The following is a 12,478-nucleotide window of genomic DNA, read 5'->3' as shown; positions in this document are numbered from 1 at the left end:
TATGCTTTACAGTCCACCTACAAGTTTAACAAAGTCAACAAATGTCTAATCTTTCTCAGACACTTTTTCTTCTAAAGCTATGTTTCACAAATGTGATCGATGCTTTATAATCTCACATTTATTCACTAATATCAGTGTTGCTTGTCTTTTTCCTGTTCATTGCCATCTCCCAACACCAGGCTCTGGTTTATGTCTAAGGTACTCCAGATTCTTTTAGTCATCTGCTGTGATTGTTTCAGTCTCTCAAGCATTCTTCTTTTGAAACACTGGAAAAGGTTTCATTGAAAGTCTCTCTATGAGATCTACTGCCAGAAGAGTGGCAAGTGGAGCTCCATTCTGTGATGGCTCACTTTTTGTTGAATAAACTTTTGTATTACTTCCTTGCCAGTTCCGTGTTAAATATGTCTTTATCTGACATGAAAAAATATTCTGAAGGCAGCTGGATACAGCAGCTTGAATCTCACACCTGACTCTCAACATTACCCAAATGATGGAATAAATCTGATTTTCTTTTGCCTGGTGTACAATGAATCATTTCCCCCAAATGCTCTAAAATTTGTAATATTTTCTATTCTGTCATAGTATTTTCAGGATGAATTTCTGCTGGCATGGTTACATTTTTAATAATGCAGGTCTTGGCTGCTTTCTCATGGCCAGACTGGAACATACACTTGATGTGCCCTTTAAATTAACAAATCATGTTGTGAAATACCAGTCCAGTTGTTTATGTGTGCTTTCATTAAATTAATGGGAGTCTGCTCCTTCCAGTTTTTTGAAACAGCTCTTCTTGAGAGGTTTAATACTCAGCCAGAATTTTCTTCATTTCAGTGTTTGATTTTTTTCCACTTGTATCAGTTCAACTGAAAATCTAGTTAAGGTTTCTTCTATTTTTCTAACCAAATACCCCTTCAATGTTTAATTTATTTTAATCACCTGAGTACAATCTATTTTTCCTCTAAATTACTGAAGACATATATTGTACCAAAGCTGAAACTGGAACTGTTATTTTACAGCTGTAGGACTCTTCCCAGTCTGTGTTTTCTTTTCATCTTTTCTAGCTGATTTTCTTTTAGGTTCTCTAAATTTCTTCTTTGCTGGCATCCAGGCAGTATACTTACTACACAGTAAATGAATTTTACTCAAGCTGACAAAATTACTAGTCCTTTTCAGTTTATTTTTTCACACTGCAAGAGCTGAAATTAAGCAGCTGATCAATGTACAGCCATCCTGGAAGCCCTGATAATAAACAGACATCTGACTGAATGCTTCAGCCAAGAATGTTTAGAAATTTGGGGCCCATACTTCCTATTTATACCAGGACACCCTTGTGCATGAATGGATATACAGTGAAAGAAAAAGACATACAAAACTTTCAGTATAATAAACAGTACTCATTTGTTAACTAGGAAGGCCCACTGGATGCAGTCCCTCTTCAGGGGTAATGTGGAAGCAATGTCTGGTTAAGTGCCTTGCACCAGGTCATACAGTAGGTATATAAAGACTGACAGAATTGTCAGACTTGGGTATGATATCCTTTGCTAGCTACACTATTTGGATTAATGAAGTGATTTGTTATGATTTTCTTGCTTTGTTTGGACTACAGTGCAGTATTTTAACTGTGGTGTCCTTATGGTTCACATTCTGCTGCTGCTGCATGTGTTTATCAATTGTACTAAGTGAGGCGTGAATAAATTGTTTGGAGATGGGGAGTTTATTTTATCCCAATTTGTAGTAATTTGCTGGAGTTTTCTGATCTACAGATTTTGGGCTTGGTTTGATGGTTGAAGGAAAGTATGTGTCCAATGTAGGTTGAATAGATGAGATTTAATTTTTGCCCTTGGTGTAAGTAACATTTTGTTTGAAGTGCTTTTAACTTCAGGGTTCAAACTTGTGGTTGGGAGAAAGTACATTTGCTGGACAGTGAAGGAGACAATGAAGAGGTATATTTTGAAAGATGTCTGGTGTTGTCAAAGGAAATTTAATTTGGTGACTACTTTTTTATTCCTTAAGCACCTGATGTGGTAATTAAATGACTGTCCCTTTGTTTTTGCTTTTTAAAGTTTGTCAATCAAATTATGTTCTGAGAGCAGAAGCTAGCATCATGGCTATTTCTGTGGACTTTCTTGGGACGTTGTTAAATGCCTTTGTTCGCATCATTTTATTTTTATTAAAGTTTTACTGCTTTGCTTAGCAATATTTGTTTTAGCAAATCAATACATACTGTAGTAGTTAATTTAGTTGGACAAAAAAGATTGTTAAACTGTTATTTATGATGTAATGTGCCTGGTTATCAAGCATTATAATAAACATGAGCTTGGCAGATACATCCAATATAGCTTTTTATGGTACTACAACAGTGCTCTAAAGGTAAAAATCCAAGAATTAATTTCTTTGAGGTGACATGACCTTGGAATTTCTACATTAAGTGTTTAGGGGTATAGGAGGAATACCAGCTCCTCATATACATTTTAAAACTGTACATCTTTAAAACTGCAGGTAGTAATACTGTTTGTGATAAAAATACCAAAGTTTCAACATAACAAAGTCTGTATTGGATACTTTGCAAATATATGTGAAGTATCTGAATGTTCAGAGGATTTAAATATAGATCATTCATCTATATATATGTTCTCTAATTGATATTGTATATACAAAATATATCGTCTTTGCCCAACTCTCACAAACTGCAACTGCAAATACAATACATAAATATATGAGCATACTATATAAACAATACCTATTATCTGCAATACCTATACTCTGGTCACATAGTGGCTTTGCTATATACAGTTTACCATATACACCTAGCCCTTCCGGGAAATGCAAATGCAGACAGAGGCATGGCTATGAAATACAACATTTTTAAGTTTTGAAAGCATGTCCTTCACATTTAAAATGATAACCAGATACACTATAAAAGTCTGTTATTAAAAGATTCAACAATATTAAAGTTCACATGCCTACAGTTGTTAGTTCAGGAGTGGGTAGCTTAAGTGTTACTTATTCAAAATGTAGCTAGGGCAGGTGTCCTGGACTGCACTTCATAAGATGTTTGCATGGCACACCTCTTGCAGGCAACTTTTCTACTAATGATGAATGTATGCTCATCTACTCACCAACTGAACATAAACTGGGAATGTTATCTTGAGAGTGGACATACTTGGAGGTGGCTATATCTTACGTCTAGCTTAGTATCCCTTACCTTGATAAACCGGCACCACAACCTGGGATCACAAAAATGGCCCACCTGCTGAACCCTGCTCTGGTCTCTCTCAACTGCTATAATCTTGAATGATGTCAGGTACACTTTAATCTTGTGTGTCTCATTCTCTTTCAGTGTGATTGGGTTAAAATACTGGCACTTAAGACAATGCTTGATATTATTGTTTATCACCTAGACAACAGAAAGACTGTTGTGAATCTTGGCAGATGATGAAAAATTCAGAAGATTATAGCTTTCCAGTCATACAACATAGGGACATTTCCATGATGAACATAACTACTATTCAGCTGTCTGAGTTGCAGAAAAAAATCAGGTTGAAAACAGTAACACAAGGCTTGGCTCATTCTCCTAGGCTAGTGCATGGGCTTCATGGCATGCATGCCACAAACCATACAAGTGGATAAGAGGAAAAATAGCTGAGAAGTGGACAGTAGAACAGTAAATGCAGACAGTTACACCAGTAAACCACTGCAGAAGGTCCATCCTCAAAGTGAAATTTATTTTTCTCACTGCAGAAGGCTCCTCACCAAAACATCTCTCCTTCACTAGAACATGGTGATTTGTTGACATTTTGGTACTGCTGAATGAAGACACTGATCTTGTCTTTGAAGATGATGCTTATTATCATTATTCACATATCAATTATCGTCACTTTCAATATCATGCATACCTCTCAAACCAACTTGTTTTCAGGAATAGTTTTTCATTTTATTCTATAAAATTCTCTGTTGCACATTTAAAGAGCTTGTTACACATTCACTGTAATGTATTTTTTAATAATGAATCATACTGATGTCTTTACATTCACTGCTGCAGTATTCATAACATTCGGGATTCCCTGCCATGGTAGCCAGTCATTAGGCCAGTATACCAAAGACTTCCTGTTCTATTTAAAGGTATGCTTGAATGTCACTCAAACACTCCTTATGTACCATATGGCATAAAGGTAACGTTCAGGCCTACCATAAACAGAACATCTTTGCCACCAGTCCGAATATGTTTTTTTCACAGTTGGTCTGTTTACCTGCATCCATTTTGCAAGTTGAATGAATTTTTATTCTCCAGTGATGACCTACTCTTGTTTGCTGTGCAGATAAGTGCCCTGTTGAGTTTTTTCTTTCTTGTTTTATTTTGTGCACCTTGGGGTTAATGTCATCCAGGAAAGGTAAATGCCAGTGTGGGATTCCAGACTCCACATAAAGATCGCCACAATAAGGGACTTTTTTTGTCTAGGAGCCTCTCATGACCATACATCTGGTTCTATTTGTCAGGCATTCATTCCAAAAACCCTTAGCAGTAGACTTTCTTCTCTTTCTTTATATCTTGAGAACCGGCACATTAAGCTTCTTGCTAAAGATACAATGGATGGAATCTCCTTCCCTGAGGGTCAGCCGTTAGGGAGGAATGTAAAAAGGTGTGACTGGAATCTTCTGCTGTCCAGACTCTGCCAGGCCAGGTGTTTCTCTTCAGTTTGTTACAAACCCAGAGGTTCGCCACGCTGTGTTGTCGGATTCCTGTACTGCAACCATGTTGGAGGCCAGTGAGGTTCCGACTGACGGCATGTCCAATGAGGCTTTGCAGCATCCGCCTCAGATGTTTAGGGGGAACCACAGTTGATTTTTTCCGATGGGCTTAGGGGAATTCATCAGATTTTAGTTGGGGAAGAAGTTTCTACTATGGTTATCAACTGCCATCCTGTGTCTGAGACTTCAGTTTTTTGGAAGGGACATTCCCTTAAAAAAAAGAAACAAAAACAAACATGTTTCTTGTGATCCTAAGGATCCTCAAAGTGAATGGCAGGCTTTCACTCAGGGGCTATTTTCTGCTTTAATGTCTTTAAAGCCTCCTTACAGGGTTTCTGTTCCTGTTCCTCCCTGGTGGTCTACTTCCCTTTGAAGGTGTAGAGAACAGGATCCTTCTGAGACTGAGTCAAATTCTGATGATGAATCCCTGACTTATTCTATTCAAATTCCTTCTCCTTTAGACTATGGGTCAGAGAAGGAGGAATCTATTAGTCTTGATGTTCCTTTTGAGAAAATTTCCATTGGGGATACACTCTAAGACAATTTTTTTTTAAGTAGGCTTGTGTTCAGGTCTCCTCCATAGGAGGTACTATGAGTTGCAAAAGCTGGAGTCTCCTAAACCTGTGGCTATTCCTCCTGTTTTGGCTAATTTGCTGACTGTGTGTTCCAATGCCTCTCATGCTCTTGATTCTTTACCCCATGCTCTCAAGAAGCCTGATAGGTTTTATGGGGTGCCTGAGGATTGTTTCTTTTTGTATAAATGTCCTGCTGCTGACCCTTCTGTGGTTTCTGAAGCTTCTGATAAGCCATCTCAGTTGCTTCCTTCACCCAAGTTATTGCCTTCTGACAGAGAGAGCAGAACTATGGAATGGCTGGGTAAGAAAGTTTACATTTCTGCTACCCTAGGTTTTGGGGCTATTAATTATCAGACCTATATGTCTAGGTATGTATTGGCTCTTCTTTCTCAGGCCTGTGAACTTATTTCTGATTTTTTCTGAGGGTGAAACTGTTGCTCTTTCCTTGCTAGGGAACATTCTCTCAAGTAATCTGTCATTCTATTAAATGCAGTTATGATGCGGCGGATGCCTGTTCTAGGGCAGCTGTTTTGGTTCAGCTATGAGGAGATATTCTTGGCTTAGGCTCCAGCCTTTATCTGATAATATTAAAGCTAAATTGATGGATACTCCCCTGGATTCTAAATTTTTGTTTGGGGGAGCTGTTGCTGGTTTATTTAAGATCCTTCAGGCTAAGGGTAAGGCTTTACAGGAGCTTAAATATGTTTTTGTTTCCCCTGTGCCTAAATTTCAGAGGAACTATCCTGCTAAGCCTGCCTTTGTTCTTAGACATTCCTGTCCTTCTACTAAAGGCAAGAAGAGTGGCAAATGGGCTCCTCCTGTTAAGGCTACTGAGTTTTCAGGGCTTCCGAAGCCTTCTTTTCTAGACAAATTAGGTGCTGTATGACTATCCATCTCGCTCAACCACACTCCCCTTTCTCTTTGCCTTTCTTTTTCTCGTTCTACTTGGCTTCAGATCACTCACGATTCATGGGTTCTGTCGATCATTTGTCAGGGTACTTCATGGTGTGAAAATCCCACGCTTCTTTTATGGGCATTCCTCAACCTTCTCAGGAGCAGCTTCCCTTTTTCCCCAGAGGTTCTTCAAACTCTCTTGACTCAGGGTCCTATTCAAGAGGTGCCTATGTCCTAAAGAGGGAAAGGGTTCGACTCAAGGCTGTTTGTAGTGCCAAGAAAAGAGGGTGCTTGGAGACCTAAGCTAGACCTTTCTCATCTAAACAACTTTTTTTAAAAGTGTCTTCCTTTTGGATGTTGTCTTTTCAGATTCTGTTTCCTCTACTCTCCTTCGGGCCTATACGGTGTTTCTGGATCTCAAGGTTGTTAATTTCCATATTACAATCCACCCTCTGTTTCAGGAAGTTTTACGTTTCTGTGCTTCTTCCTGGCATTTTCAGTTCTCTGCTTTGCCCTTTGGCCTTTCTCCTGCCCTAAGGGTGTTCACCAAATGCCTTGTTCCTGTGGTTGCTTTTTGCAAGCTTCAAGGGATCCAAATATTTCCTTACTTAGACAATCTGTTGATTCAGACGTCTTCTCCAGAGACTCTTGCAAAAAACTTCACTTTGCCATTTCCCTTCTTCAGTGCCTGGGGTTCACAAATTTCACAAAATCTTCTCTGACTCCTTTCTCGGGCTCATGTTTTTCTGGGTTGCAGGATTTAGTCAGTGCCTATGATAGCATCCCTGTCCACTCCAAAGGCCTTAACTCTCACTTCTTTCTTTCACACTCTTCTTCCTCTGGCTTCTACTATCACCATGTAACTTCTGAGAGCTCTGGATTTCATGGCATCCACCATTCTGATGCTCCCTCTGGCCAAACTTCACATGAGAAAGTTTCAGAGGTTGCTGAAGTCAGTGTGGCTTCAACATGCACATCCTCTAGACTTTGCAGTTCCTCTTAATCCTCGTCTCAGACAGGAACTTCACTGGTGGATTTGGCAGTTGTCTCTGAACCAAGGGATCCCTTTTCACCCCCCTTCCCTCTCAGGAATTGTTCACAGACTCTTCAGACATGGGTTTGGAGGATGACTTTTGGCTACTTCAAAGTACAAGGGGTGTGGTCGCCTCACCAGTGGAGGGAGCACATCAACATCAAAGAGATGAGCGCTCTTCTGATGGCCCTTCAGGACTTTCATCCTCTTCTCTCCAGGGCCTCTCAAGGTCTTCACAGACAACACTACAGTGATGTGGTATATCAGCAAACAGGGAGGAATGAAATCTGACCTTCTTTGCTGGCTGGCACTTCTGGCATGAGATCTTGCTGTCAAGTATCAAGCGACTTTCCAAGCGGTTTATACCCCTTCCAGTCAGAATATTATGGCAGGCAATTTAAGCAGATCCTTAACTTAATCCCCTGAATGGATGCTTCATAGGGATGTCTTTCAGGACATTATTCACTGCTCGGGTAATCCTTAAGTGGATCTCTTTGCCTCCCCTCTGAACAGACAACTTCTTCTGTTTTGTGCCAGAGTCCCAGGTCCTCTGTTATGGAAGGTGGATGCCCTCTCATTCTCTTGGAGAGGGATGTTTCTTTATGCATTCCCTCCCCCTCCCTCTCATTCCAAATGTCTTGTTCAAGATTCAACAGGATGCTCCCAAAATCTTGTTGGTGACTCCCTTTTGGCCGTGACAGCACTGGTTCCCTCTACTTCTGCATTTAGCCAGGGGCAATCATCGCAGGTTACCTCACAGGATGAATCTAATCACACAAGACAAGGGATTGCTCATCCATCTCTACCTGTCCACCCTTCAACTGACATTGTGGGCGATAGGGTTTTGATACCTCATAGGCACCTTTTTTCTGAGGACATGCTGCAAGTCCTGCAGGAGGCCAGGAAACCTACTACCAGGAAATCCTACTTATCCAAATGGAAGAGGTTTTTTATTCAGTGTGTGTCTCATAATCTGAACCCAATTACTGTGGATGTTCCTTTGGTTCTCTCATTTGTGAGTTGCTCAATGCTGGTCTGGCATATTCGTCTATTAAGGCCCACTTATCAGCAGTCTCTGCTTGTCTGTCTTTACCTCTTCCTTTAGCTTCTAGATGTGAGATTAAGCAATTTCTCAAAGGTGTCCTTAATATTAGACCTCCCAGGAAGCCTGTTCCACCTCCCAGAGATCTTAATTTTGTTTTGGAGAAGTTGACTCAGGCTCCTTTTTAACCTGCTGTTTTGGCTTCCTTGAAACATTGTTCTTGGAAGACTATTCTGTTGTTAGCACTTACTTCTTCCAGATGGGTGTGTGAGTTGCAAGTCCTTATGGCTTGTCCTCCTTTTTGATTTTTGTGAGGACAGAGTGTCCTTATGCACTAATCCCTCCTTCATGCCTAAGGTGGTTAATAAGCTTTCCCCTTAATCAGTCTATTATATTAATCTGCCTACTTGATCCTCTCTCTGCAGCTGACAGCGAGAGGGTGCTGCATACTTTTTGTATGTGCATAGGCAATTCAGAATTTATTTGGCTCAGACTAAGGTTATTTGTAAATCTGATCAGTTTCTTTTCGTCCTAGATCTTTGGGTTTAGCTGCAGCCAAGCAAACTATTTCTTCTTGGATTTATAAGGCTATTTCCTTTTGTTACACCTTTCATGGCAAGAGCCTTCTTTTTTTCAATCAAGCTCATTCCACTAGAGCAGTGGCTTCTTCTGGTGCTTTTTCAAGGGTTTACATACTAATTCTATTCTTGAAGCAGCTATCTGGTCTTCTGTACATACCTTTACTAAACACTACAAGTTGGATGGTAACTCTAAAGCTAAGGCCAGTTTTGCTAGTGCCATTCTCCATGGCTTCTTAGGGGACTCTTCTTTTCCTTCCCCCTCCCCAGTTTCCTCTTGAGCTTTGGCACTGTCCCAAATGTGATGAATACTGCAGCAGTGAACTTAAGGCCATAGTACAGTTGTGCAAACTCTTACCTTAACAGCAGATGACCTTGCCTTCATTGTTACAGTATTTGCTCCCTCCCTCCTTCCTCCCCTAGTCCTTTCCTTCCTGGATGTACAAGTTACTTCTTGGGTTCCTTGGACTGGTGTTCCTACTGTGGCAATCAGTTCTGTTTATGGTAAGTCTGAATGTCACCTTTATGCCCTACGGCACACAAGAAGCATTTGAGTGACGTTTAAGCGTACCTTTAAATGCAACAAGAAGATTTGGTACACTGGGCGGACGATGGGCTTCCACGGCAGGGAACCCTGAATGTTACAAATACTACAGCAGTGAAAGCAAGGACATCTACCATTATGGTAAGATTTTACATAACTGTATTTCCCAGTGACAATTTTTTACACACATAAAAAATGTATCACACCCATTATGTGAGAGCTGATTCCATTGACAGAACTTTTCATAAATGTGAAACAGACTACGCCCATTGTATGATCTTCAGTGACTTTGTTAGCTCTGTTTCACATTTTGACAGACATTGTTCCTCATCTGACAGAATGAAAGCTAAGAGCTATAAAGTCGTACTCTTCTCCAAACTGTCAGTGGTCAGTTGGCCTTTGCAAAAAAGCTAACCATGTAGGGTTTGGGCAAACTAAGCATCTGCAAGCTAATCTTGTCCTCCCGCTTTCAAAGCAGCAGCTTTAACAAATCAACTCTGCTGTTTTTGATATTTTAAAGATGCTAAAGGCAGAATGAAGATAATTTTATAAGAAAATCTGAATAAAACAACTATGAGAGCATTTATCAATAGTCATTTCAAACTCAAATTCAAGTGACTGCATGTTAACACGAGTGGTGAAAGTATGGAAGCACAAGCCAAAAAACCAAAGTAAAACCAAGCTGGTAATTGAAAATAAAGTCCACGACCTGCGAACTGAGTGTTGATTACAATTTTAATTCCACAGTGAACTGATATTGACACAAGTAAAAAATCATATAAAATCAAGCACTTTCACCCATATAAAGAACTACTCTGGCAGTTAAAATTAGATGCCGCAAGACCCCCTGGCCTTAATGATGCCATAAGTTTAAGTAGTATACTTAAACTTAGAAGGGCTAGGTTATAATAGTTGCATCACATATATATTCTTTATGACGTCCAGCCCATTTAAAGTTTTTATAACAACTTTAAAGTTGTTCAGCTGTTGGTTTTTATACGGCAAACAGTGCCAATATAAAAAGATAAATAAATGTTAATACAGTACAAATCTGCTGGGTTGTTGTAGTCAAAATAGGTAAGAGAAGTTATACCATGTATAAACAAATATTTTATGGTCTATTGTATTGCTTCAACTACTAGTAAGAACAAGTATATTAACACAGTTGACATAGCTTCTGTTTTTAGAGTATGCTTTTTATTGAATGTCTTAACAGATAGTGTGCAATATTTTAAAAAGGGCAGAATTTGCAATGAAATAGTTAAAAATGTTCTCAATTGATTGACTGAATGATTGATTTCATTATGTTTTTGTAAGGTTGTGTATAAAAAGACTCATTCAAACACTTAATAATTTGTCTTGATACAGCCTGGGAGAGCCTGGGTGAAAGCGCTTGATTTTATATGATTTTTTACTTGTGTCAATATCAGTTCACTGTGGAATTAAAAAAGTATGGAAGCAGGACAGCCACCCACCCTTTTACTGCTCATAATACCTTCAGAAATATTTGGACAGGTCTATGGAAGTATAATAGTATTGCCAAGAACAGAAATGTATTTCATCAATAAACAGGTAACACCAAATGGCATAATGTTTTATAAATAAAAATCTTACCTCTGTCAACAATGTTTTAAAAATAAAAATCACATCTTAAACATACCTACCTGCAGTGATAATACATACTTTACGTCTGCACATGGGTTGTTTTCAGAAGGTAAAAATATTGCTGCAGAAATGTATCGCATTAGCTAGCTGCTAAGTTACTTACCTATATATTCATTTAGTTCAGCTGATCCAGCCAGCTTGAAGCAAAGATAGTGATACCGCTCTTCAACATCCTGCAGGAAAAAAAATAATGTTACATGTGCAAGGACATTTAAAGGTGGTTTCCTGTAATAGAAACTCCATCACTTATCAAATTTAGAGAAAATACACCAGTGTCACACTTACCATAATTGTAGACGTTCGAGTAGATCAATGTTGCAGTCCTGATCCTTGGACCATCCTGCCATGCAGAAGCCCGAGACTGGTCAGATTCTGGGAGTCTTTAAATTATCCACAGCCGAAGGATGTCCAAGAACCAATGTCTGGATGTCAGTGCACAAGACAGGTGCCCATCGGTGCCTTCTTCAGGTTTTTCTAGGTTAGGATAGTCAGTCTGATGCTGAGGACAATAACACCCTTAAATAATGGACTAGAAGTGTGGGAGGGAGGAAATTATGCTATATTAAGGGTACCCATCTACACTGACAGCCACGGGGTTCCTGCAGATAGACGGGTAAGTGAGTGGGAGCTGGTACTGCAACAATGATCTACTCAAACATCAACAATTATGGTAAGTTTAACACAACCATACTATGTTCTTCACTGTCAATATTGCAGTACCACAGGTTGGGAGGTTGGCTGTCTGGTGGCCCTGGGAGACAATGGTCTGCAGGATAGTGGTGGCAAAACCTGCTCTAGCCCTGGATGCAGTCACTAAATGGTAATGCTCGGAAAGGTATGGCTAGAGGACCATGTGGCAACCTCCAAGATAGCCTGAGTAGGAACCTCTTTCTGTGAGGCAGGAGTGTCAGCCCTGTGTGTCTCATATACTGTGCTCTGACAGAAGCTGGAAACGGTTTTCCATGATGAGCACAGCAGAAGGTAATACAACTGGCTATACATCTTGAAATAGTCTCTTTGGAGATACGTTTACCCTTCTTTCCCTCTACAAAGGCCAATGAAAGTGGTTCTACTCTACTTGGGAACTTTGCTCTGTTAAGGTAATACCTGATCTGTTGGTGCACATCTAGGGAAAGTAGGATTGGTTCAGCTTTATTTCTTGGTTAGGAAAAAACAATGGCAGGTGAACAAGCTTGATTCAAGGAGAGTTCTGATACTACCTTGGGCATGAAATAGGCTTAGTTCTGAGAGTAACTATCTCTGTGAAAACAATGAAGGGTTCTTTGCACATCAGAGCTTTCAGTTCTATGACCTGCCTAGCTGAGGCAAGTGCTATCAACAGCATTAATTCTAACAATCACTCTTATGAATGAGGTCTGACAGGCAGCAGTAATGTGAATG

The 12,478-nt window shown here is 39.7% G+C and overlaps 1 protein-coding gene across 2 annotated transcripts in view; it reads right to left on the bottom strand.

Annotated features, from left to right (window-relative positions):
- The window catches only part of ARHGEF12 (Rho guanine nucleotide exchange factor 12), a 3,716,336-nt gene that overhangs the window by 128,116 nt on the left and 3,575,742 nt on the right, over window positions 1–12,478 (bottom strand). For both annotated transcript variants that reach the window (XM_044081016.1, XM_044081015.1), the window contains one exon: window positions 11,181–11,250. In XM_044081016.1, the coding sequence (XP_043936951.1) occupies window positions 11,181–11,250 (70 nt within the window). The remainder of the gene's footprint in view (window positions 1–11,180; window positions 11,251–12,478) is intronic.

This window comes from Protopterus annectens, chromosome 8.part0 (genome assembly GCF_019279795.1).
Source record: "Protopterus annectens isolate FY-2018-M chromosome 8.part0, PAN1.0, whole genome shotgun sequence".
NCBI lineage: Eukaryota > Metazoa > Chordata > Ceratodontiformes > Protopteridae > Protopterus > Protopterus annectens.
This window is presented reverse-complemented; position numbering and strand designations above follow the sequence as displayed.